We start from the raw sequence: 25,005 nt of genomic DNA on the forward strand, positions 1-25,005 counted from the left end.
GTGGAATGATAGATGGGTCTATGGACTGATGGACTTATCATTGGAGTATACTACAGACGTCCTGAGGTCTATGAGAAGGGGGAGAGTTGGCTGTTCCAACAAGGTGATGGTGCGGAGGAGGAATTACGGGTAGAATGATAGATGGGTCTATGGACTGATGGACTTATCGTTGGACTATACTAAAGACATCCTGAGGTCTTTTATGAAACTCTCAGGTATCTTCCCAAGTATAGAAGTTATACTAAACGGCTTGTAGTTACTTGGCAAAGAATTTGATCCCTTTTTAAATATAGGCACCACATTGGCCTTCTGTAGTGGCACTGAGCCAGTAGTTAGAGTCTCTAAAAAATTAGAAACAATGAGTTTGAAATAACAGAACTCAGCTCTTTAAGGACACATGGGTGCAACTCATATGTGAAGATACACACACAACGTCCGGTCAGACACACACCCACACTGTTAGGTCAGAGGCAAATCCTTAAAATTAGGACAGAGACACACAAAGTCAAGGCAGAGTCATCTAGGAACCGAGCGAGCAACTTGCCGAGCAGAATGGGAGATGTTGATGGTTTCAGTGATGAGAATGGAGTGGGTGTTCCAGAAACACGGCTTGGCTCCTCCCAAGACTGGGCTGTTTGTATTCATCCCGATCCTCTTGTTTAGAGGGATACGGGACATAGAAAAGATGGAGGGGGGTTTCTCTATATTAGATGTGATCGGAAAGTGAGGAAGAAAGAGGATCTTGTGGTTGGAGGTGGTGATGGTGCGGAGAAGGAATTACGGCTGGAATGATAGATGGGTCTATGGACTGATAGACTTATCATTGGAGTATACTACAGACATCCTGAGGTCTATGAGAAGGGGGAGAGTCGGCTGTTCCAACAAGGTGATGGTGCGGAGGAGGAACTACGGGAGGAATGATAGATGGCTCTATGGACTGATGGACTTATCTTTGGACTATACTACAGACATCCTGAGGTCTTTTATGAAACTCTCAGGTATCTTCCCAACTATAGAAATTATACTAACCGGTCTGTGGTTACTTGGCAAAGAATTTGATCCCTTTTTAAATATAGGCACCACATTGGCCTTGTGTAGTGGTACCGAGCCAGTGATTAGAGTCTCTAAAAAAACAATGAGTTTGAAATAACAAAAGTAAGCTCTTTGAGGACACATGGGTGCAACTCATATGTGAAGATACACACACGTCTGGTCAGACACACACCCACACTGCTAGGTCAGAGGCAAATCCTTAAAATCAGGACAGAGACACACAAAGTTGAGGCAGAGTCATCTACTAAACGAGCAAGCAACTTGCCGAGCAGAATGGGAGATGTTGATGGTTTCAGTGATGAGAATGGAGTTGGTGTTCCAGAAACACGGCTTGGCTCCTCCCAAGACTGGGCTGTTTGTATTCATGCTCATCCTCTTGTTTAGAGGGACACGGGACAAAGAAAAGATGGAGGGGGGTTTCTCTATGTTAGATGTGATGTGAAAGTGAGGAAGAAAGACGATCTTGTGGTTGGAGGAGGTGATGGTGCGGAGGAGGAATTACGGGTGGAACGATAGATGGGTCTATGGACTGATGAAAAGTGACTAAATAAGAAAGGTAGTGCGTAGTATATCTTGTAACTCATTCACAAAAAAGTAACATAGTTAAAACATAAAGACACTGTGAAAAATTAATTTATTAACAACTAAACCTGTCAAACAACCACCCTCATTCTGGAACAAGTCTGTCAACTGGTATATAAGCTCTTGGCGGTGGAGTTGGGCTATCAACCCATAAGTCATCTACTATACATCAATAGGGTACCGTTGATCCGACACAAATCTTCTATTGCAGTTCACCTGTAAATGCAGCAGGAGCTTGCATCCTAACCCTGTGGAAGCAGTCCATTACCTCTCTGGTATCCTTGTAGCTGGCCAAGGTCAATAATATTGGATACATGGAGAGCCTCACAGCATTCCTATATCATATAGAATAGTTCAGTAATATTTGGTGCCCTACATAAAAATCACAGATCACTTGGCTTGTTCAGGGTAGTCTTGTGATCTTTGACGCAACGCATCGGGCGGAGCTGCTCACCTCTAATATTGCCCCATATTCCCCTAGAGGTCATACATGCTTTATGTAACTACCAAAATAGCAAGTGATGCACTTTCCCCTCCTGTTATAAATATCTTAATCAGGCTGTCCTCGATCAATATATGATACCCATGGTCTTTTTTTTTTCCTGCTCCTCTGAATTTCGGGAGTTGTTACATCCCCCTGACGTGGGGAAGACACTTAAGAGCTTCAAGCAACCCCATGGCTCCTTGAAAATGGCTCTCTTATGGTTGACTCTATGTAGTGGCTTCTTGGGGACTTCTGCTTCTCCTCCTAGCCTTCCAAACTTCACCAGAACAACCCATTTCTGCCGCACTCCCACCACAAATGACAGCTCCTTCACTGCCTGGTTGATGGCAACAAACCAAATGGCAATCCTTCTCGACATCAATGACCACAGGGTGACTTTCCCCTCCTGTAATAAATCTCTCTATCTGGTTGTCCTCGATCAATATAGGATACCCATGGTCTTTTTTTTCCCTGCTCCTCTGAATATCGGGAGTTGTTATATCCCCGACGTGGGGAAGACACTAAAGAGCTTCGAGCAACCCCATGGCTCCTTGAAAATGGCTCCCTTATGGTTGACTGTATGTAGTGGCTTCTTGGGGCCTTCTGCGTCTCTTCCTAGCCCTCCAAGTTTCACCACAACAACCCTCTAATGCCGCACTCCTACCACAAAAGACAGCTCCCTGACTGCTTGGCTGATGTCAACAAATCAACAAGAAATCTTTCTCGACATCAATGACCACAGGGTGACTTTCCCCTCCTGTTATAAATCCCTTAATCAGGTTGTCCTCAACTGATATATGACACCTATGGTCTTTTTTTATCCTGCTCCTCTGAATATCGGGCGTTGTTACGTCCCTCTGACATATGGAAAACACTCAAGAGCTTTGAGCAATCCCATGGCTCCTTGAAAATGGCTCGCTTATGGTTGACTCTTGACTCTATGTAGTGGCTTCTTGAGACCTTCTACTTCTCCTCCTAGCCTTCTGCTTCTCCTCCTAACCTGCTTCTCCGCCTAGCCTTCTGCTTCTCCTAGCCTTCCAAGCTTCACCACAACAACCCTCTTCTGCCGAACTCCCACCACAAATGACAACTCCCTGACTGCCTGGCTGATGGCAACAAACCAACTGGATATCCTTCTCGACATCAATGACCACGTGACCATGATCATACGTGGCCAATGACCTGAATGGGGATCCCTTGGCTGCTTTGACTACAAACAGAAGCAGGCTGGGGAAGGATCTGTCAGTTAGGGGCACTAGTTTTATTTTTTTTTGGAAAGTCACCTTTGCTGGAGAACATTGAACAGGTTCACCACTTAACATGCAGGATCAAGGCATCGCCCAAGCATGTCATTGCATATTTTTACGCTTGCACGTTAAGCTGCATAAAAAGACCCACTTCTAATCTAATTTTTTTTTGTACTTGGTTTTTTGCCTTGGTGAACATCCCCCATGGCTCCATCTAGCCACCCATGCCTCGCCTATACCAAAAGCTTTCAAACTATCCTCGAAAAAGGCGAAAAACATACAAGATGTGGCTCCCATAGACTTCAATGGGCTCTGGGTTCGATGTTTGGTAGTTGCGGATTTCAGGCTGGGTTCTCAGGAACGGAACGCAAGTCAGTTTGCTCATCACTACTCCTGGGGGCGGGATCTATGATATCTTACACGGTTCGATTTTGGTGGATAATGTATTCCGCACTACGGCTTCTGCTGATTTCTGCAGAAAACAATTCCCGCACTCAGGGCAGCAAAGGAGATTTTTCCTGTGTGTGCCAGAACTGATGTTTACTAAGATTGGACTTCTGCGAAAATGATTTCCCACATTCTGAACAGGTATACGGCCTCTCGCCCGTGTGCAATCGCTGATGTGTGTAAAGATGGGACTTCATTGAAAAACATTTCCCGCACTCAAGGCAGGAAAACGGCTTCTCACCCGTGTGGGATCTCTGATGGGCAATAAGGTCTGACTTACATGGAAAACATTTCCCGCACTCGGGGCAGGAGGACAACTTTTCTCCCGTGTGCAACCTCCGATGTCTGACCAGACAAGACTTCTGTAAAAAACATTTCCCGCACTCAGGGCAGGTATATGGTTTTCTTTTCTCCTCTGCGTGAGATTTCTGATGTAGAACAACATCTGATTTATGTTTATAAGATGTCTCGCACTCTGAGCAGGAATATAGCTTTTCCCCTGTGTGAGATTTCTGATGTATACCAAGGTCTGATTTTTGTGTAAAACATTTCCCGCACTCTGGGCAGGTATATGGTTTTCTTTTCTCCTCTTCATGAGATTTTTGATGTACACCAAGGTCTGATTTCTGTGTAAAAAATTTCCCGCACTCTGGGCAGGAATATGTCTTTTCCTCTGTGTGAGATCTTTGATGTACACCAAGGTCTGATTTCTGTGTAAAACATTTCCCGCACTCTGGGCAGGAATATGTCTTTTCCTCTGTGTGAGATCTTTGATGTACACCAAGTTCTGATTTCTGTGTAAACCATTTCCCGCACTCTGGGCAGGAATACGGCCTCTCACCCCTGTGCAATCGTTGATGTTTTAAAAGGTAGGATTTGCGTGAGAAACCTTTCCCGCACTCAGGACAGGAAAACGGCTTCTCCACGTGTTCGGACGTGTAATGTTTGTCCAGTTCTGACTGATAAGGAAAACGTTTCCCACACTCAGAACAAGAGAGAAACTTCTCGCCCTTGTGGGATTTCTGATGTAAATAAAGCCTTAACTTAGAGCTAAAACTTTCCGCACATTCAGGACAGGGAAACGTCTCCTTCTCCTGAATCCCGGCCCCATCCCCCGCAGTACGAGGTTGCTTAGAGTCAGAGGGAGTCCATGGTCTCTCCACATAGGGAAGTCCACCATCCATAGTGGACCTCATTGTCTTTTCTCCGGCACATGGAACCCCGGCCCCATCCCCCAGAGTACAAGGATGCTCAGAGTCAGAGGAATTCCATGGTCTCTCCCCACTGGGAAGTCCACCATCTATAGTGGAGCTCATTGTCTTTTCTCCGGCACAATCTCCTGTGATGTCCTCATCAGCCATTTTACAAACTATAAATATAGTGAGACGATCCTTTGAGGGTTTCTCCATGGCGGGTTCTGGAAACAAAAGACAAGACAGGGTTAGTCAGTCAAATAGCCTTTGGTCCTCCTCCCAGACCACATCTAGGAACCAATGGGGGCTGGGAGGGGCATGCTCTTTACACAACCACATGCCTAGGCACTGGGCCAGGTGCTCTTCTTCAGGGAAGTCACATGATCTGTGACACAACGCATTGGACGGAGCCAGGGTGATGTCACTTATATGAAAATACAAAAATGGGTGTAGTGCAAAGCTATAGATGAATACAAATATTTAAATGAACCCTCACTTGTGATACCGCCTCAATAACAAGTCTAAATATGTGATGTGTAAAACTTAAATTCGCCGTACCAATGCTGCAATACAAACATCCCAAATACATAAAAGTCACAGATCACTTGGTTTGTTCAGGGTAGTCTTGTGATCTTTGATGCAACGCATCGGGCGGAGCTGCTCACCTCTAGAATTGCCCCATATTTCCATAGAGGTCATACACGCTTTGTGTAACTCCCAAAATAGCATGTTCTGCACTTTCGTCTCCTGTTATAAATCCCTTCATCAGGTTGTCCTCGATCGATATATGATACCCATGGTCATTTTGTTTCTTTTCCTCTGAATATTGGGAGTTGTTACGTCCCCCTGACATGGGTAAGACACTCAAAAGCTTCGGGCAACCCCATGGCTCCTTGAAAATTGCTTCCTTATGGTTGACTCTTGACTCTATGCATTGCCTTCTTGGGGCCTTCTGCTTGTCCTCCTAGCCCTTCCAAGCTTCACCACAACAACCCTCTTCTGCTGCACTCCCACCACAAATGACAGCTCCCTGACTGATGGCAACAAACAAACTGGGAATCCTTCTCAACATCAATGGCCACAGGGTGACTTTCCCCTCCTGTTATAAATCTCTTAATCAGGTTGTCCTTGATCGATATATGATAACCATGTTTTTTTTTTTTCCTGCTCCTCTGAATATCAGTTGTTACATCCCCCTGATGTGGGGAAGACACTCAAGAGCTTCGAGCAACCCCATGACTCCTTGAAAATGGCTTCCTTATGGTTGACTCTATGCATCGGCTTCTTAGGGCCTTCTGCTTGCCCTCCTAGCCTTCCAAGCTTCACCACAACAAACCTTTAATACCGCACTCCCACCACAAATGACAGCTCCCTGACTACCTGGCTGATGTCAACAAACCAACTGGAAATCCTTCTCGACATCCATGGCCACAGGGTGACTTTTCCCTCCTGTTATAAATCCCCTAATCAGGTTGTGCTCGATCGATATATGATACCCATGGTCTTTTTTTTTCTGCTGCTCTGAATATCGGGAGTTGTTACATCCCCCTGATGTGGGGAAGACACTCCAGAGCTTCGAGCAACCCCACGGCTCCTTGAAAACGGCTCTCTTATCGTTGACTCTATGTAGTGGCTTCTTGGCGCCTTATGCTTCTCTTCCTAGCCTTTCAAGCTTCACCACAACAACCCTCTAATGCTGCACTCCCACCACAAAGGACAGCTCCCTGACTGCCTGGCTGATGGCAACAAACCAACTGGAAATCCTTCTCAACATCAATGACCACGTGACCATGATCATATGCGGCCAATGACATCAAAGGAGATCCCTTGGCTGCTTTGATTACAAAGAGAAGCAGGCTGGGGAAGGATCTGTCATTTGGCGGCACTAGTGTTTTGTTTTTTAAAGTCACCTTTGCTGGAGAACATCCAACATCCTGTTATAAGTCCCTTAATCAGGTTGTGCTCGATCGATATATGATACCCATGGTCTTTTTTTTTCCTGCTCCTCTGAATATCGGGAGTTGTTACATCCCCCTGACGTGGGGAAGACACTCCAGAGCTTCGAGCAACCCCATGGCTCCCTTACGGTTGACTCTATGTAGTGGCTTTTTGGGGCCTTCTGCTTCTCCTAGCCTTCCAAGCTTCACCACAACAAACCTCTAATACCGCATTCCCACCACAAATGACAGATCCCTGGCTGATGTCAACAAACCAACTGGAAATGCTTCTCGACATCAATGAACACAGGGTGACTTTTCCCTCCTGTTATAAATCCCTTAATCAAGTTGTTCTCGATCGATATATGACATCCATGGTCTTTTTTTTCTTCTGTTCCTCTGAAGATCAGGAGTTATGTCCCCCTGATGTGGGGAAGACAGTCAAGAGCTTCGAGCAACCCCATGGCTCCTTGAAAATGGCTTCCTTATGGTTGACTCTTGACTCTATGGAGTGACTTCTTAGGTCCTTCTGTTTCTCCTCCTAACCTTCTGCTTCTCCTCCTAGCCGTCTGCTTCTCCTCCTAACCTTCTGCTTCTCCTCCTAGCCTTCTGCTTCTCCTCCTAGCCTTCCAAGCTTCACCACAACAACCCTCTAATACCGCACTCCCACCACAAATGACAGTTCCCTGCCTGGCTGATGTCAACAAACCAACTGGAAATCCTTCTCGACATCAGTGACCACAGGGTGACTTTCCCCTCCTGTTATAAATCCCTTAATCAGGTTGTCCTTGATCGTCAGTAGTAGTCAACCATGCTCGAAAAGGGCTGCCCAGAGTGTAGTACGCAAAACTTCTATTTATAAAATAAGGAGTACCGCTCACATAAAAACAGCTTATTAGAAGACATACAAATGCGTTCCAGCAGGGAGCCCACCAAACACTTCTGGTCTCGGCCTGACCGGAAGTGTTGTCACCACTCTCCACCCAACGCGTTGCGTCAAAGATCAAGCCAAGTGATCAGTGATGCAACGCAGTGACGTTTATGTACTTTGGATATTTATATTGCAGCACCGGTACAGCGGATTTACGTTTCACACATAACATATTTAGACTTGTTATTGAGGAGGTATCACAAGTGAGGGTTCATTTAAATATTTGTATTCATCTATAGCTTTGTGCTACACCATTTTTGTATTTTAATATAAGTGACGTCACCCTGCCTCCCTCCAATGCGTTGCATCACAGATCATGTGACTTCCGTGAAGAAGACCACCTACACCATGTTTGTATTTTAATATATTTTTTTCTGCAGTGAGGAACTCCGATAGCTGTCAGCAGCAGCTTACGTAGTAATTCCTGTAGGAAAGGTGGCAGCACATAAGTCATTTACAACTTACCTGCACAACCTAATACTATCACCTGAACCCCAGGAAGGGTATCAGTACAGGGAGGGGACCATAACCAACCTATTATTGGCTGACATCACTCAGCTCCCGCCCTACTCTGGACCAATCAGTGTGCAGTAACAGCAGAGATAAGAGAAGAATATATTCTGGTCACCTGTGCTGATCTCTGTAGGAGTGTCCTCCTCTATGAATGTCCTCCTCATTCCAGCCTCCTCCGTATATTGCTGATCATCCCTCACATACGTCTCTTCTACTTCACCCTCAACTTTCATGTTCATCAGATCTTCACCCTAAACCAACAGAATGGCAGAAAATAACATCTGTAACATAGAAGGATTTATGATGTGAGATCACATAGAACATCTCATCTTGTAGAGTCCACACATCGTCTCCACAAGTCAGAGGGTTCCATCACTTTATGTTCCCGACCCTCAACTCCACCGACCTGATGATGGTGAGGGATGGTGTGACCTTCCTGTATGGAATCCCGGGAATACAGAGGATGGGGACATCTCTCTGATGGGTTCCCATGACTGGATCCACCTACCTGATGATGGTGAGGGATGGTGTGACCTTCCTGTGTGGAATCCCCGGAATCCAGAGGATGGGGACATCTTTCTGGTGGGTTCCTGGTATTAGGTGGCTCCATCATATCCTTGTGTCCTTCTGAAAACTCCTCCATCACTCCATACTCCTCATCCTCCTCTTTATACTCTTCTTTAACATCAATATTATCATCCCCGAGGATTCCACTCTGAATAGAAAATAAGTCATTCATTGTAAAATACATGCTGTATATAAATAACTATCAATAATTAGTAATTAACTACCTGATAATGGTGAGGGATGGTGTGACCTTCCTGTGTGGAATCCCGGGAATACAGAGGACAGGGACATCCCTCTGGTGGGCTTCCATAATTAGGTGGCTCCATCATATCTTTGTGTCCATCTGAAAGCTCCCCCATCACTCCATACTGCTCATCCTCCTCTTTATACTCTTCTTTAACATTTATACTATACTGAAGGTTTCCACTCTGAATATATAATAAAACATTAATTGTAACAAACATGCCGTGTATAAATCAAATACCAACAGATGTCAATCATCTACCTGATAATGTTGTGCGTAGTTGTGATCTTCCTGTGTGGAATACCGGGAATACAGAGGACGGGGACATCTCTCTGGTGGGTTTCTGTAGCTGGATGACTCCACCATGGTGTCCTGGTACAGATCTTTGTGTCCTTCTGGAATCTCTGACTCCTCCATCACTCCATACTCCTCATCCTCCTCTTTTATCTCTTCTTTAACCTCAACTATAGAATCTCTCAGGTTTCCACTCTGAATATATAATAAAATGACATCAATGGTAACAATGCAGATAATGTACAGATCCTAATGATACTATCAGTGATTGTTCCTCATCTACCTGATGATGGTGAGGGATGGTGTGACCTTCCTGTGTGGAATCCCGAGAATACAGAGGACGGGGTGGGTTCCCATGACTGGATCCACCTACCTGATGGTGAGGGATGGTGTGACCTTCCTGTGTGGAATTCCGGGAATCCAGAGGATGGAGACATCTCTCTGGTGGGTTCCCATGACTGGATCCATCTGTAGGAAACACACACACTAACTGAATCCATTGTTTCTATGTGTTTAGCAGATGATGGGGGATCTAGGTGGATCCTCCGTACTGCTCTCTCCTTTCCAATAAAGTCTCCTCTTACCCGGTGATGTGAGGGGCGGCTGATTGTCCATCATGACGTCCTTGTAGAGGTCCTTGTGTCCTTCTAAATACTCCCACTCTTCCATGGAGAAATAGACAGTGACACCCTGACACCTTATAGGAACCTGACACACACAATGATACAGTCACCATCCAGACACATCCCTTGTCTGTTACTGGAGAATGTCCCAGAATTCCTGGCACCGCTCACCTCTCCTGTCAGCAGCTCCATCATCTTCTTGGTGATTTCTAGAATCTTCTGCATGTTGTGTCTCTCAGGGTTTAGGGAGTCACATGGAGGCACTGTGATGGTCATATGATCACCTGACTTCAGAAGAGGAAATCTCTGTATTGGGGAACCAATAGGAACATCATGTTAGACTCCCAGAATCCTCCTCACCTCTCCAGTCAGGTCTGTGTTTTATTAATAGAGATGAGAGTGATGTCATGTGACCTCCCAGAATCCTCCTCACCTCTTCGGTCAGGTCTGTGTTTTATTAATAGAGATGTGTGATGTCATGTGACCTCCCAGAATCCTCCTCACCTCTCCAGTCAGGTCTGTGTTTTATTAATAGAGATGAGAGTGATGTCATGTGACCTCCCAGAATCCTCCTCACCTCTCCGGTCAGCAGGTAGATGATCTCCAGGGTGAGGTTTAGTATCCTCTCCATCATGTGACTCCGGTCCTCCTCCATCTTCATTGATGTGATCTATGCGGGTTTCTCTGTAGATGGATAGCAGAGAGTTACCTGGACTGTATTGGTTGTACAATATTAGGATGGGGATATAGGGGTTGAAAGTTGGGCTGCCCCAGTTAGAATTGGCAAATGTAGATTGTGCTCTTAGTGTTTGTCATGTTTCTTGCCCCCTGTAGACCTGTTATATTTTGTTCTACTTCCCTGATCAGAAATGATACTTTCTGTTTTGTCTCTGAACTATTTCAAAGAAGTAGACCTGTGATGGAAGTATAGTGTCTGTGGAACTTGTTCAGATCCTAGGATGTTTAGATTGTACTGAGGAACACCTAATACAAATATTCATATCACTGAAAGGTTTTCTTGAAATGTCAGGAGTGGTTAATGTAGAGGGTGTAGAGATTGTTATACAAATTGGGGTAAGGAGTTCCACAGGATGGGAGAGGCTCTTGGGAAGTCCTGGCTGAGTGTACAGGAGGAGGTGACAAGAGAGCTAAAGAGCAGAAAGTATTGGGAGGGAGCTGAGAGAACGGTTTAGTTGGTATTTTGAGATGAGGATGGTGATGTAGCTGCGGGCCGAGTTGTGGATGGCTTTGTAAGTTGTAATTAGTATTTTGCATTGTATTCATTAGGTGAGGGGAAGCCAATGGAGGGATCAGCAGAGAGGGTTGGAGGACGATGAATGGGCGCCAGTGGAGGGATTGGCAGAGAGGGGTGGAGGTCACAAAATAGAGGCCAGTGGAGGGATTGGTAGAGAGGGGTGAAGGACAGTGTCAGTGGAGGGATTGGCAGAGGGTGGAGGACGATGAATGGAGGCCAGTGGAGGGATTGGCAGAGAGGGGTGGAGGACACTGAATGGAGGCCAGTGGAGAGATTTGTAGAGAGGGGTGAAGGACAGTGAAATGAAGCCAGTGGAGGGATTGACAGAGAAGGGTGGAGGATGATGAATGGAGGACAGTGGAGGGATTGGAAGAGAAGGGTGGAGGGATTGGCAGAGATGGGTGGAGGACACTGAATGGAGGCCAGTGGAGTCATTAGCCGAGAATGGTGGAGAATACTGAATTGAGGCCAGTGGAGGGATTGACAGAGAGGGGTGGAGGACACTGAATGGGGGCCAGTGGAGGGATTGGCAGAGAGGGGTGGAGGACACTGAATGGGGGCCAGTGGAGGGATTGGCAGAGAGGGGTGGAGGACACTGAATGGAAGCCAGTGGAGGAATTGGCAGCGAGAGGTGGAGGACACTGAATGGAAGCCAGTAGAGCGATTGGCAGCGAGGGCTGGAGGACACTGAATGGAGGTCAGTGGAGGAATTGGCAGCGAGAGGTGGAGGACACTGAATGGAAGCCAGTAGAGCGATTGGCAGAGAGGGGTGGAGGACACTGAATGGAGGGCAGTGGAGGAATTAGCAGAGAAGGGTGGAGGACACTGAATGGAGGGCAGTGAAGGGATTGGCAGCAAGGGGTGGAGGACATCGATTGGATGTTAAGGTGGACGAGTCTGGCAGCAGCATTCATGATGCACTGAAGGGGGATAGCATATATAAAGGTTAGGCAATGAGGAGCAAGTTGCAGTATTTGAGGTGGAAGATGGACCAGGGGGTGAATTAGAAGCTTTGTGGTGTCATTGGTAAGGAAGGGGTATATTTTGGAGATGTTGCAGAGGTTGAGGAGGCAAGATTTGGACAGTGATTGGATGTGGGGCCGAAGGGAGAATTCGGAGTCCAGGGTTACACCTAGCACCCTGGCATGAGGGGACAGACTGATAGTTGTGCCATTGATCTCAACTGAGAAGTCAGAGGAAGGAGCTCATGGAGGATGAAATATTATGAGCTGTTTTGGAAAGGTTGAGTTTGAGGATGTGGTGTGACATCCAGCCTGATATGTCAGTTAGTAAATTAGTGATGCGTGAGGGGGATGTACTGTACGTATGCCTATACACCACCATACTTGTATATACATATTATTATTATACAGTATTTATAAAGCACCAATGGTTCGCTCAGCGCTGTACATTACAAAGGGGGACAGAACATGTGACAGAACAATACCAATACAATGCAAAACATGAGGGGATCGAGCTTACAATCTAGGAGGGAGGGGATAGTGGTACAGGAGGAGATAGCTGTGGGGGATGGAGTGGTAGGAAGAGTGGAAGAGGTCGGCAAGTTAGCAGGGGGTGGGGTAGGCTTCCTTGAAGAGATGGGTTTTCAGGGTGCGCCTAAAGGAGAGGAGACTAGGTGATAATTTGATGGGTTGGGGAAGGGAGTTCCAGAGGATGGGTGACACCCTGGAGAAGTCCTGGAGGCGGGCATGGGAGGAGGAGACCAGGGAACATATGGCGGTCAGCAAGTGTTTAACCTCACTTCCAAGAATCAGTGGCAGTTGGGAATGAGAAGAAGTCCTCCTCTTGGCTGTATCACGTGACCAGAACCGAGACAGAGCCTCCCTCAGCTCTGAGCTGCCGCTGTCATACAAGAAGACACAGCGATGTAATATAAAAGTCATAAATAATGCACAAGAACACACAACAAACATAGAGGGACACCTCTGTATAATGGTGGACATGTCTGGTGACTGGTACCAGCAACACTCCTTACTGGGTGTAAATAGAAAATCAGATCTTATTACCTCCTCTAATGCCACACCAATGTCTCCTCTCTACTTCCTCCCGACTCACCACTCACCCAGATCTTCCTGTCTGTACCTGACATCACTTCCTGTCTGTCCCTGACACCACTTCCTGTCTGTCCCTGACACCACTTCCTGTCAGTTTTCCATAGAGACTTTATGTGTCTAGATGTGAGATCCTCACCTTCTGGAGTTCAGAGGAACTGCAGCCCCGAGAAACATCTCGTAGTGTGAACACGGTCTTGACATTTTTGCTAGGTGTCCCGGATTTTGTAGGACAGTCCCGAGATTTAGTCTACTGTCCCGTTGTGTCCACATCCTGCAGGTTACAGGAGGGCTGGAACACTCTCTTGGTTCCATCACCAGGCACTGCGATTATACCAGACTGTTGAGTGGAGGGATCTTCTTTCTGACAGCAAAAGTAGAACTCCAACATCAGCAGAGAGGGAACAAAACAGGAGCGTGTGATCAGGTAAGTATCACTACTGACCACCAATGCTGGGCTGGTGTTAGACTTTGTTCTGACACCAATGCTGGGCTGGGGTTAGACTTTGTTCTGACCACCAATGTTGGGCTGGGGTTAGACTTTGTTCTGACCACCAATGTTGGGCTGGGGTTAGACTTTGTTCTGACACCAATGCTGGGCTGGGGTTAAACTTTGTTCTGACACCAATGCTGGGCTGGGGTTAGGCTTTGTTCTGATCACCAGTGCTGGGGTTAGACTTTGTTCTGACACCAATGCTGGGCTGGGGTTAGACTTTGTTCTGACACCAATGCTAGGATGGGGTTAGACTTTGTTCTGACCACCAATGCTGGGCTGGGGTTAGACTTTGTTCTGACACCAATGCTGGGCTGGGGTTAGACTTTGTTCTGACACCAATGCTGGGCTGGTGTTAGACTTTGTTCTGACCAATGCTGGGCTGGGGTTAGACTTTGTTCTGACCACCAATGTTGGGCTGGAGTTACTTTGTTCTGACACCAATGCTGGGCTGGAGTTACTTTGTTCTGACACCAATGCTGGGCTGGGGTTAAACTTTGTTCTGACACCAATGCTGGGCTGGGGTTAGGCTTTGTTCTGATCACCAGTGCTGGGGTTAGACTTTGTTCTGACACCAATGCTGGGCTGGGGTTAGACTTTGTTCTGACACCAATGCTAGGATGGGGTTAGACTTTGTTCTGACCACCAATGCTGGGCTGGGGTTAGACTTTGTTCTGATCACCAATGCTGGGCTGGGGTTAGACTTTGTTCTGACCACCAATGCTGGGCTGGGGTTAGACTTTGTTCTGACCACCAATGCTGGGCTGGGGTTAGACTTTGTTCTGACCACCAATGCTGGGCTGGGGTTAGACTTTGTTCTCACACCAATGCTGGGATGGGGTTAGACTTTGTTCTGACCACCAATGCTGGGCTGGGGTTCGACTTTGTTCTGACCACCAATGATGGGCTGGGGTTCAACTTTGTTCTGACCACCAATGCTGGGCTGGGGTTAGACTTTGTTCTGACACCAATGATGGGTCATATTTTATCCCTTTAACACCAATGATGGGGCTTACTTTCTCTCATTGACACCAGAAATGGGATTTATTTTATCCCACTGACAATGGGACCTATTTTCGCTCGCTGATACCAGTGATGGTTTTTTTTATTCCAAGGACATCGGCGATGGGGCCTATAGTTCCCTGACATGAATAACAAGCCTTTTTTTTTATCCCACTGACACCAACAATGGGGCTTATTTTACTCCCACTGAACTTCCAATCTGTAGATGCCATAAAAACATCTTGTGCATGCATCCCTTTGATATAAGTGAGACCCTCACCTTGGGAAGCTCTGAGAATGATTGAAGCCCCGAGGAATTTCTCGTAGTGTGAACACGGCCTTGTGTTGTGTAGGCACTGTGTGTCCTTAAAGATGCCTACATGTCAACTCACCCAGGAAACCCAGTAGACACGAGGATCCGATTGATGTCTCCAAACTCTTGCAGAAGTTGAGGACAATCATCCGGGATCTTGTAGACACTCCTGAGTAAGATTTCCACCCCAACTAGCAAAAGCCGCTTCCTAAATCAAAATCTACCAGCCTATCGTGGGACAATATTTTGCTGAGGAGATGCCAGTTCAGTGACTGCATCCTGGATCTTTTTTTCACGCATTTGGGTTGGAAGAAGGGAACAGAGAACCAGTGGATGGGAATGACATAAACACCCTCTATGGAATGCATTCCCATCTACTAGCCTCCCTCTCCCATTCCTCTCTTTACTCAGCCTGTTTGTGGAGAACGATGCGAATTGTCAATTATTGATGGCCCACATTCAGTCTCTCAGCCTTGACTGTCCAACCAGCCAACTTGCCCATCCAGTTGTCAACCCCAGGCCCAGGTAGCCCACTCAGCTGTCAAGGTGAAGTCCAGCTAGCCCACTGAGCTGGCAAGATGGCGTCCAGCTAGCCCACTCAGCTGTCAAGGTGAAGTCCAGCTAGCCCACTGAGCTGGCAAGATAATGTCCAGCTAGGCCACTGAGCTGGCAAGATGACATCCAGCTAAGCCACTGAGCTGGCAAGATGACGTCCAGTTAGCGCACTGAGCTGGCAAGATGACGTCCAGTTAGCGCACTGAGCTGGCAAGATGACGTCCAGTTAGCCCACTGAGATGGCAAGATGAAGTCCAGCTAGCCCACTCAGCTGTCAAGGTGAAGTCCAGCTAGCCCACTGAGCTGGCAATATGATGTCCAGCTAGCCCACTCAGCTGTCAAGGTGAAGTCCAGCTATCCTGTAAGGGAATTCCCGTGAGACGGCTGGCGAATAGAAGTGCACATGCGCAGAGAAATGCACGATCGTGCACACGGCGAAGATTGGCGCCATACAGACTACTTAAAAGGTGTCTCTGCCTGTGCTGAGTGCTGACTGGTCTTCAGCTGTTCCCCGTTTCCTGCTCATTCCTGTGTGATTTCCTTGTTGCTGACCCGGCTTGTTCCTGACCTGACTCTTATTACTCTCCTGCTTGATACTGGTTCCTGACTTCGGCTCTGCTCCTGACTTTGGCTTGCTTCTGATTTGGTACCTCGCTGTCCGCCCATTGATGACCCCGGCTATTCCTATGACATTGCTCCTGTCTCCCATTCCAGCTTCCTGTCTTACTCTGGTGCACACCTGGCGATCTACCATACCAGCTCTGCATATCACTACTGACCTTGAATCGGAGGTTCATCAGTCTTCCAAAGTCTCCAACTGCAAGTGCTGCAAACAACATCTGCTGGCGCTCTTGTTCCCCTGGTCCCTAGACACCCTCTGTTACACTTCCAGTGGGGTCAGGGCTAATGACACAAGTGAGGCCGACCTCATCATTTCAGTCTCCAATCAGGTACGTGACATAGCCCACTGAGCTGGCAAGATGACGTCCAGCTAGCTCACTGAGCTGTCAAGGTGAAGTCCAGCTAGCCCACTCAGCTGTGAAGGCAAAGTCCAGTTAGCCCACTCAGCTGGCAAGATGAGGCCCAGCTACCCCTCTCAACTGTCAAGCCAAAACCCATATGGCCTACTTGGCTGTCAAGCCCAAGTCAAGACAACCTACTCATCTCTCAAGCCCAGACCTTGGCAATTGGCAAGCATGTTACCCCCCGCCCAAACGTATACCATCCCTTAGAATTCGGTTGGTAATCTGAGAGAAGTACCCAAAGGAAGCTGTTAGGTTGCCACCACATTCTTGTTGATCTGCGAGCAAGGTGAGTGTGATACAATTTAATATTAAATGATTTTAGCAATTTAATGTATTTCTTGATTTGCCCTTAAATATAATGTTATGTCTTTAGTTGCTGCCTATATATAAGCTACCGAAGAGTAGAAGAAGCTGAAGAACTTTGTAGAAGGTTGATCTTCATAGCCATGTGAATCTCACATGAATGAGAAGTCCACATTCTGCTCTTCGTGACCTCACCCGTGTGGAGGAACATCTCATGTAAAGAGTGACTATTACAACTCCGAAGGTGGCACCTCAACACATTTTCTTTCCAACTATGTCAGCATGGAGTCAACCCAACGAAGACACACGGAGAAATGACTAGACAAAACATGTCAGGAATGCTTATTTTGAATAAAAGGTTTTCCTGTGTGTGGCATGTCTGATGTTCAGTAAGTTTGGACGTCTGTGAGAAAACAATTTCTCCAGTAGGGATAAGCTTCAGGTTCAGGTCAACCACGAGTTTGACCCAAACCCAGCTTATTCCCTGTTTGCTAAAATGGGAGAACTAAATGGCCAGTTCGCCCACACACTTGAACCTCTTGCTATTGCAACCATTAAATGGCAGAATCAATACTGTCACAACATGAGTTTCCCACCCACCGACTTGCTTTACAAGCCTTGGGGAATTCCAAGTGCCGTTACAGGACCATATTTGGTCAATGAAGGCATCCAACATATCCAGTCAGTTTGTTGATATTCAACAGCTGGCTGGGGAGCTGTCATTTGTGGTGGGAATGCAGCAGATCATTGTGTCACTGGGGAGTCATTCTCTTGATTATGGATCTAATGGCAGTGGACGGCGTTACTAATACTGGATTTTTCAGGGTGTCTGCGTGTTTACTGCTATTGTCCTTTTTTTGTGAATAACAAGGGGTACACCTTACTCATTCACGTGGAGGAGGCCAAGATATCAGAGGGCCCCTTATCTCAACAGGGACTTAGAGACTCAGATGAGTCCCCTTCACCAGGGATGTTGAGATTAAACCCTTGTTCCCAATCGACCTGGGAGCAAAGTATCTTGCCAGGGTGGCCCCCCACCACTGTGCCTTCCCAATGTTGAGGGCATCTGTTCTTGAATGGTTCAGGGGGGGGAAGGTTGCACTCTCCTCCTTTTCCTGTCCAGCCAGGCAACTTGCTTGGATACAAGTATAAATTTGCACCATTTTTCATTTGTTGTGATTAAACCCTTCTTCCCAATCAACCTGGGAGCAAAGTACCTTGCCAGGATGGCCCCCTGGCAAGGTTCCTTCCCAGTGTTGAGGGCATCTGTTCCTGAATGGTTCAGGGGGGAAGGTTGCGCTCTCCTCCTTTTCCCATCCAGCCAGGCAACTTGCTTGGATACAAGTATAAATTTGCACCATTTTTCATTTGTTGGGATTAAACCCTTCTTCCCAATCAACCTGGGAGCAAAGTACCTTGCCAGGTTGGCCCCCTGCCAAAGTGCCTTCCCAATGTTGAGGGCATCTGTTCTTGAATATTTCAGGGGGGAAGGTTGCACTCTCCTCTTTTTCCTGTCCAGCCAGGCAACTTGCTTGGATACAAGTATAAATTTGCACCATTTTTCATTTGTTGGGATTAAACCCTTCTTCCCATCAACCTGGGAGCAAAGTACCTTTCCAGGGTGGCCCCCTGGCAAGGTTCCTTCCCAATGTTGAGGGCATCTGTTCTTGAATGGTTCAGGGGGGAAGGTTGCAGTCTCCTCCTTTTCCTGTCCAGCCAGGCAACTTTCTTGGATAAAAGTATAAATCTGCACCATTTTTCATTTGTTGGGACTAAACCCTTTTTTCCGATCAACCTGGGAGCAAAGTACCTTGCCAGCGTGGCCCCCTGCCAAAGTGCCTTCCCAATATTGTGGGCATCTGTTCTTGAATGGTTCAGGGGGGAAGGTTGCAGTCTCCTCCTTTTCCTGTCCAGCCAGGCAACTTGCATGGATAAAAGTATAAACTTGCACCATTTTTCATTTGTTGGGATCAAACCCTTCTTCCCATCAACCTGGGAGCAAAGTACCTTGCCAAGGTTCCTTCCCAATGTTGAGGGCATCTGTTCTTGAATGGTTCGGGGGGGGGGGGGGGCTGCAGTCTCCTCCTTTTCCTGTTCAGCCAGGCAACTTGCTTGAATACAAGTGTCAGGGATCCCGGCTCCGTCTGCCGCAATCGCGGCTCTGTCCCCCGCGCATGCGCATTGGCGGCAGATCGCGCCGGGACACAGGAATTAGGTCCCGGCGAGCCGCGGCTGACAGGACGCCGCGCATGCACAGTAGAAACCGCGGGCGCGCCTCAGGCGTCCAATGACAGCCGGGGGCGCGTCCTAGCCAGCCAATGACAGTGCAGGGCGCACTATTTAAAGATGCCCTGCACTGTCACAAATTGCCGCAAGGTCTATATGTGATCCTGAATACCTGCTCCTGCTGTGACCCTGTTTTTTGACCCTGACTACGCTGCCTGCCCCTGTGATTGACCCGGCTTTGTTCTGACTATTCTACCCGCTCCTGTGATTGACCCGGCTTTGTTCTGACTATTCTACCCGCTCCTGTGATTGACCCGGCTTTGTTCTGACTATTCTACCCGCTCCTGTGATTGACCCGGCTTTGTTCTGACTATTCTGCCTGCTCCTGCGTTTTGACTCGGCTTATCCCGACTGTTCCTACGGATTGATTTACCTGGCTGACCCTGCGTGTGACCCGACTACTCCTAGCCCGCCGATTCAGTACCCCGCTTACCCCACGGGGCCACTATCCGTACCACCCTGCTGGGGCCGCCATCCTCTTCACAGCTGGCTCTCCTGGTACCTACATACATCCCCGGAGGCCTCCTCGGCCGCTGGTGGCCCGCTCAGAGGTCGTGACCTGGCCCGGGACTGTTTCAAGTCCATCCCCACCATCAGGGGCCCTGGTGAAAGCACAGCCCGGGCTTAGACCCCACGCTCTGGGTAGGTCTACCAGCTGGCAGACGGAGGGCTCCGCCTGGCGGATCCTAACAGTACCTTGCGGCCATGACAGAGCCAGGAAGTGGACCGGCGTCCCTAGAGGATATTTGCCAGCACCTGGCAACTTTGACCCAGGCTTTCCAGAACTTCCACAGTCGCTGCGCCCGACTGGAAGACCGCATGGAGACATTAGCCCCCCAGACTCCCCCTGCTCAGAGTTCCCCGTCTGTGGAACCTCCCGCTACCCCGGTATCCGGAGCGGTTGCCACACCCTTAGCTCCTGAGCCCCGCATTCCCCTGCCGGAGCGGTTCCGTGGGGACCGGAGCCGCTTCCGAGCCTTTCGGAACGCTTGCACACTATATTTTGACTTGCAGCCTCGCACATTCTCCTCCGAGACCGTCAAGGTGGGGTTTCTAGTCTCTCTCCTTCAGGATGAGCCCCAGGATTGGGCCCACCGTCTGATGGAGAGGCGCGACCACCATCTTGACTCCGTGACCGAGTTCTTTCAGGCCATGGCCGTTTTGTATGACGACCCTCAGCGGGCTGCTTCCGCAGAGGCTACCCTATACTCTCTGCGACAGGGCCGCCGGGCAGCGGAAGAATACGCGTCCGATTTTAGGCATAGCATGGGAGACACCAGATGGAACGATGCGGCCTTATGTCACCAGTTCCGCATTGGACTGTCTGAGCCTCTCAAGGACGAACTCGCACGAGTAGGCCTACCTGACTCCCTGGAAAGATTGATTGAATTGGCCATTCAAATTGACCGTAGACTAAGGGAACGTCGACAGGAAAGGAGCGGCCAGGGTCAAAGGGTGGCATGGATTCCATCAAGAGATACAACTCCAGCCCCAGGGAACCATCCGCGAAACACGGAGATGGGAGACAACTCGGAACCCATGCAACTGGGACTGGCCCGTTCCCACTTATCGGTCGAGGAACGCCAGAGGAGGCGCTCACTGAACCTGTGTCTGTACTGCGGGGAAGCTGGTCACCAGGTGCGCTCCTGTCCTGCAAAAACGAGTAAGTCCACGCCCGTTTCTTGTTCCTTACCTGCAGGCAGGGATGATCAGTCTAGTTACCTGGCCATTCCTGTGTCTTTACAGCTCCCCGGAGGAATATTGTCGGTGACCGCGATCGTTGACTCAGGAGCCTGTAGCTGTTTTATTGATCTGACTTTTGCCCACCGGCAAAAAATCCCTCTCCAGACCAAAGAAAGGGGGTTCAACATTTTCTTGGCAGATGGGTCCAGTATAAAATCTGGGGTGGTGGACCAGGAGACACCACCCATTTTCACCACTATGGCAGACCATCACCAGGAGTTCCTCCGTTTGGACGCCATCGCCTCCCCCCTTTTTCCAGTCATTCTGGGGCTCCCTTGGCTGAGGGCCCATAACCCCCAGATTGACTGGGAAAAGGGAATGATTCATTTTCGGTCACCCTATTGTTTGAGTCACTGCCACGTCACAGGACCCATGGTTCCCCGGTTCCTCCTGTGCTTGGACGGAGACACCAATCTATCCCAGGTGATTCCTCCGGCCTATCATGACTTCTTGGACGTCTTTAGTAAGCGGGGAGCTGACGTTCTACCTCCACACCGTCCCTACGACTGCCCCATTGACCTCCTACCCGGGTCGGAAATCTCTTTCGGCCGTATCTTCCCCTTGTCCGAAATGGAATCGGGGGTGCTGAGGGAATATATCGACGAAAACCTTCGGAAGGGCTTTATTCGTCCTTCCACATCCCCAGCCGGGGCCGGGTTGTTCTTTGTAGAGAAGAAGGACAAATCGTTACGGCCCTGCATAGACTATCGTGACCTAAATAAAATTACGGTAAAGAATCGTTATCCCTTACCCCTAGTCCCCGAGCTCCTCCAGAGACTGAGATCAGCAACGATATTCACTAAATTAGACCTGCGGGGGGCCTATAACCTTGTTCGTATCAGGGAGGGGGATGAGTGGAAAACGGCGTTCCGTACAAGATTCGGTCACTACGAATATTTGGTGATGCCGTTCGGGCTCTGTAATGCCCCGGCGACTTTTCAGCATTTTATCAATGATGTTTTTCGCGATTTTCTTGATATTTTCGTGGTAGTTTACTTGGATGACATCCTAATTTTTTCCCCCTCACTGGAGGTTCATCGAGGTCACGTGTCACGGGTCTTAGAACGGTTGCGCCAACACGGGCTATACGCTAAGGCTGAAAAGTGCTGTTTTGAACAGCACGAGATCACATTCTTGGGACTGGTTCTCTCTTCCGCGGGGGTCGCGATGGATCCCCAGAAGGTCACGGCGATCTTAGATTGGCCAATACCCGCCGACAAAAAGGGGGTACAGCGTTTCATCGGCTTTGCTAACTTTTACAGAAAATTTGTTAGGAACTTCTCCGGCCTGGTCTCCCCGATCACGCAACTGACGAAACAAGGGGTCCGCTTTAAGTGGACCTCCGAAGCTCAGTCGGCCTTCGATAAGCTCAAGAGACTGTTCACCTCTGCTCCCATTCTCTGCCATCCGGATTCTTCGCTCCCATATGTGTTGGAAGTAGACGCCTCCGAAAACGCGGTAGGAGCGGTTCTGTCCCAAAGGAATGGTACCAAGGAACTACTGCACCCTGTGGCGTTCTTCTCCAGGAAGCTGACACCAGCGGAGCGCAACTATGACATTGGAGATCGGGAGCTCCTGGCCATTAAAACCGCTCTGGAAGAATGGAGGTATTTACTGGAAGGGGCCACTCACCCAATCCTAATATTTACAGATCACAAAAACCTTGAATATTTAAGGACGGCAAAACGACTGAGACCACGCCAAGCGAGATGGGCTCTTTTCTTTTCTCGAGTCTCATTCCATATAACGTACCGACCCGGTACTAAGAATACCAAACCAGACGCCCTGTCCCGCATGTTTGAGGACCCCGACGACGCTGCGGTACCAGACACCATCCTGCCTTCTGGAAGCTTCCTCGCGCTACAAACGGAACTGCGCTCCCGGCTTCTTGATGCTTCGGTAAGACTACCCGTTCCGTCTGGGTCACCCCTCCAGAGCCACGGTGGCCTGTTTTGGAAGGAAGACCGAATCATGGTCCCAGAAGAGGTGCGAACCTTGGTCCTAGGGCATTGCCACGACCATCCAATGGCAGGTCACTTCGGGGTGACGAAGACTCTAGAACTGCTACGGCGCTCATTCTGGTGGCCGGACATGATCAAGGATTGTGAGCGTTACGTCCGGACGTGTCCCACCTGTCAAAGGAACAAACCCTCCAGGAGTAGGGCATGGGGATTGTTACGTCCATTACCTATACCCAAGCGGGCCTGGCAAATGATAGCCATGGATTTTGTGGTCGAACTCCCACCATCCCAAGGCCACACAGCGATAATGGTGATCGTCGACCGCTTCTCGAAGATGGCGCATTTCGTGCCCCTGGAGAAGACCCCATCGGCACCGGAAACGGCACGGATCTTCATTCGGGAAGTGGTAAGGCTTCATGGAGTCCCCGAAGACATTGTGTCGGATCGGGGGGTGCAATTCACCTCCAGGTTCTGGAACGCCCTATGTAAAGCGCTGGGAATCAAGCTGTCGCTCTCATCCGCCTACCACCCGCAGACCAACGGTCAAACCGAGAGGACCAACCAAACGCTGGAACAGTATTTACGATGCTACACCTCCTATCTCCAGGATGACTGGCTGACGTTGTTGCCTTCTGCGGAGTTCTCATACAACAACTCAAGTCACTCAGCTACGGGTCAATCGCCATTCTTTTCTAATTACGGGTATCACCCCACATTCCTCCCTGATCTAATGCCTGAAAATCTGGTACCGGCGTCGCAAGACATCTTGAACTTCTTTTCCGTCAACAACAAGACTATTCAGGAAGCCATCGCTAAGGCCCAGGAGGACAGTAAGAAGGCTTTCGACAGAAAGAGAAGAGGAGATTTACTGCTTCAATCAGGAGATCTGGTTTGGCTAGCAACAGCCAACTTGAAGATGCTGTGCCCCTCAAAGAAGCTGGGACCCAAGTACATTGGCCCATTTCCTGTTAAACGAATGGTCAACGAGGTGGCCTATGAACTCGAGCTTCCGCAGACTTTCAAAATACATCCTGTGTTTCATGTATCTCTCCTGAAGCCGTCCAGACCGGATCCCTTCCCAGACCGAGAATCCAGACCTCCCGAGGCAATCGCCATAGGTGACCAGGAGGAATTTGAGGTGGAGACTATCCTCAGTTGCCGAAGGAGGGGGGGCCAGACTCAGTTCCTGATAAAATGGAAGGGTTATGGTCCTGAGGAGAACTCCTGGGAACCCGCCCAGGACGTTCACGCGCCCAGGCTCATCCGGGAGTTTTGTGCTCACCCGCGGTGGAGAGATCAGTGGGGCTCCCGGAGGGTGCCCGTTGGGGGGGGGCAATGTCAGGGATCCCGGCTCCGTCTGCCGCAATCGCGGCTCTGTCCCCCGCGCATGCGCATTGGCGGCAGATCGCGCCGGGACACAGGAACTAGGTCCCGGCGAGCCGCGGCTGACAGGACGCCGCGCATGCGCAGTAGAAACCGCGGGCGCGCCTCAGGCGTCCAATGACAGCCGGGGGCGCGTCCTAGCCAGCCAATGACAGTGCAGGGCGCACTATTTAAAGATGCCCTGCACTGTCACAAATTGCCGCAAGGTCTATATGTGATCCTGAATACCTGCTCCTGCTGTGACCCTGTTTTTTGACCCAGACTACACTGCCTGCCCCTGTGATTGACCCGGCTTTGTTCTGACTATTCTACCCGCTCCTGTGATTGACCCGGCTTTGTTCTGACTATTCTACCCGCTCCTGTGATTGACCCGGCTTTGTTCTGACTATTCTGCCTGCTCCTGCGTTTTGACTCGGCTTATCCCAACTGTTCCTACGGATTGATTTACCTGGCTGACCCTGCGTGTGACCCGACTACTCCTAGCCCGCCGATTCGGTAC

The 25,005-nt window shown here is 48.9% G+C and overlaps 1 protein-coding gene across 1 annotated transcript; it reads right to left on the minus strand.

The window, feature by feature from the left end:
* Positions 1 to 1,670: 1,670 nt before the first annotated feature.
* On the minus strand, positions 1,671 to 13,458 carry LOC149465049 (uncharacterized). Its single transcript, XM_089673636.1, is given in 12 exon segments — positions 1,671 to 3,877; positions 3,879 to 5,230; positions 8,503 to 8,638; positions 8,896 to 9,102; positions 9,179 to 9,382; positions 9,460 to 9,687; positions 9,776 to 9,960; positions 10,077 to 10,200; positions 10,287 to 10,421; positions 10,693 to 10,799; positions 13,133 to 13,233; positions 13,398 to 13,458. Coding segments are annotated over 10 exon segments (2,760 nt in total). The 5' UTR covers positions 10,777 to 10,799; positions 13,133 to 13,233; positions 13,398 to 13,458; the 3' UTR covers positions 1,671 to 3,772.
* Positions 13,459 to 25,005: the final 11,547 nt, after the last annotated feature.

This window comes from Staurois parvus, unplaced genomic scaffold (genome assembly GCF_062004578.1).
Source record: "Staurois parvus isolate SC_StPar_1 unplaced genomic scaffold, SC_StPar_1.0 ptg000144l, whole genome shotgun sequence".
In the NCBI taxonomy this organism is placed as follows: domain Eukaryota; kingdom Metazoa; phylum Chordata; class Amphibia; order Anura; family Ranidae; genus Staurois; species Staurois parvus.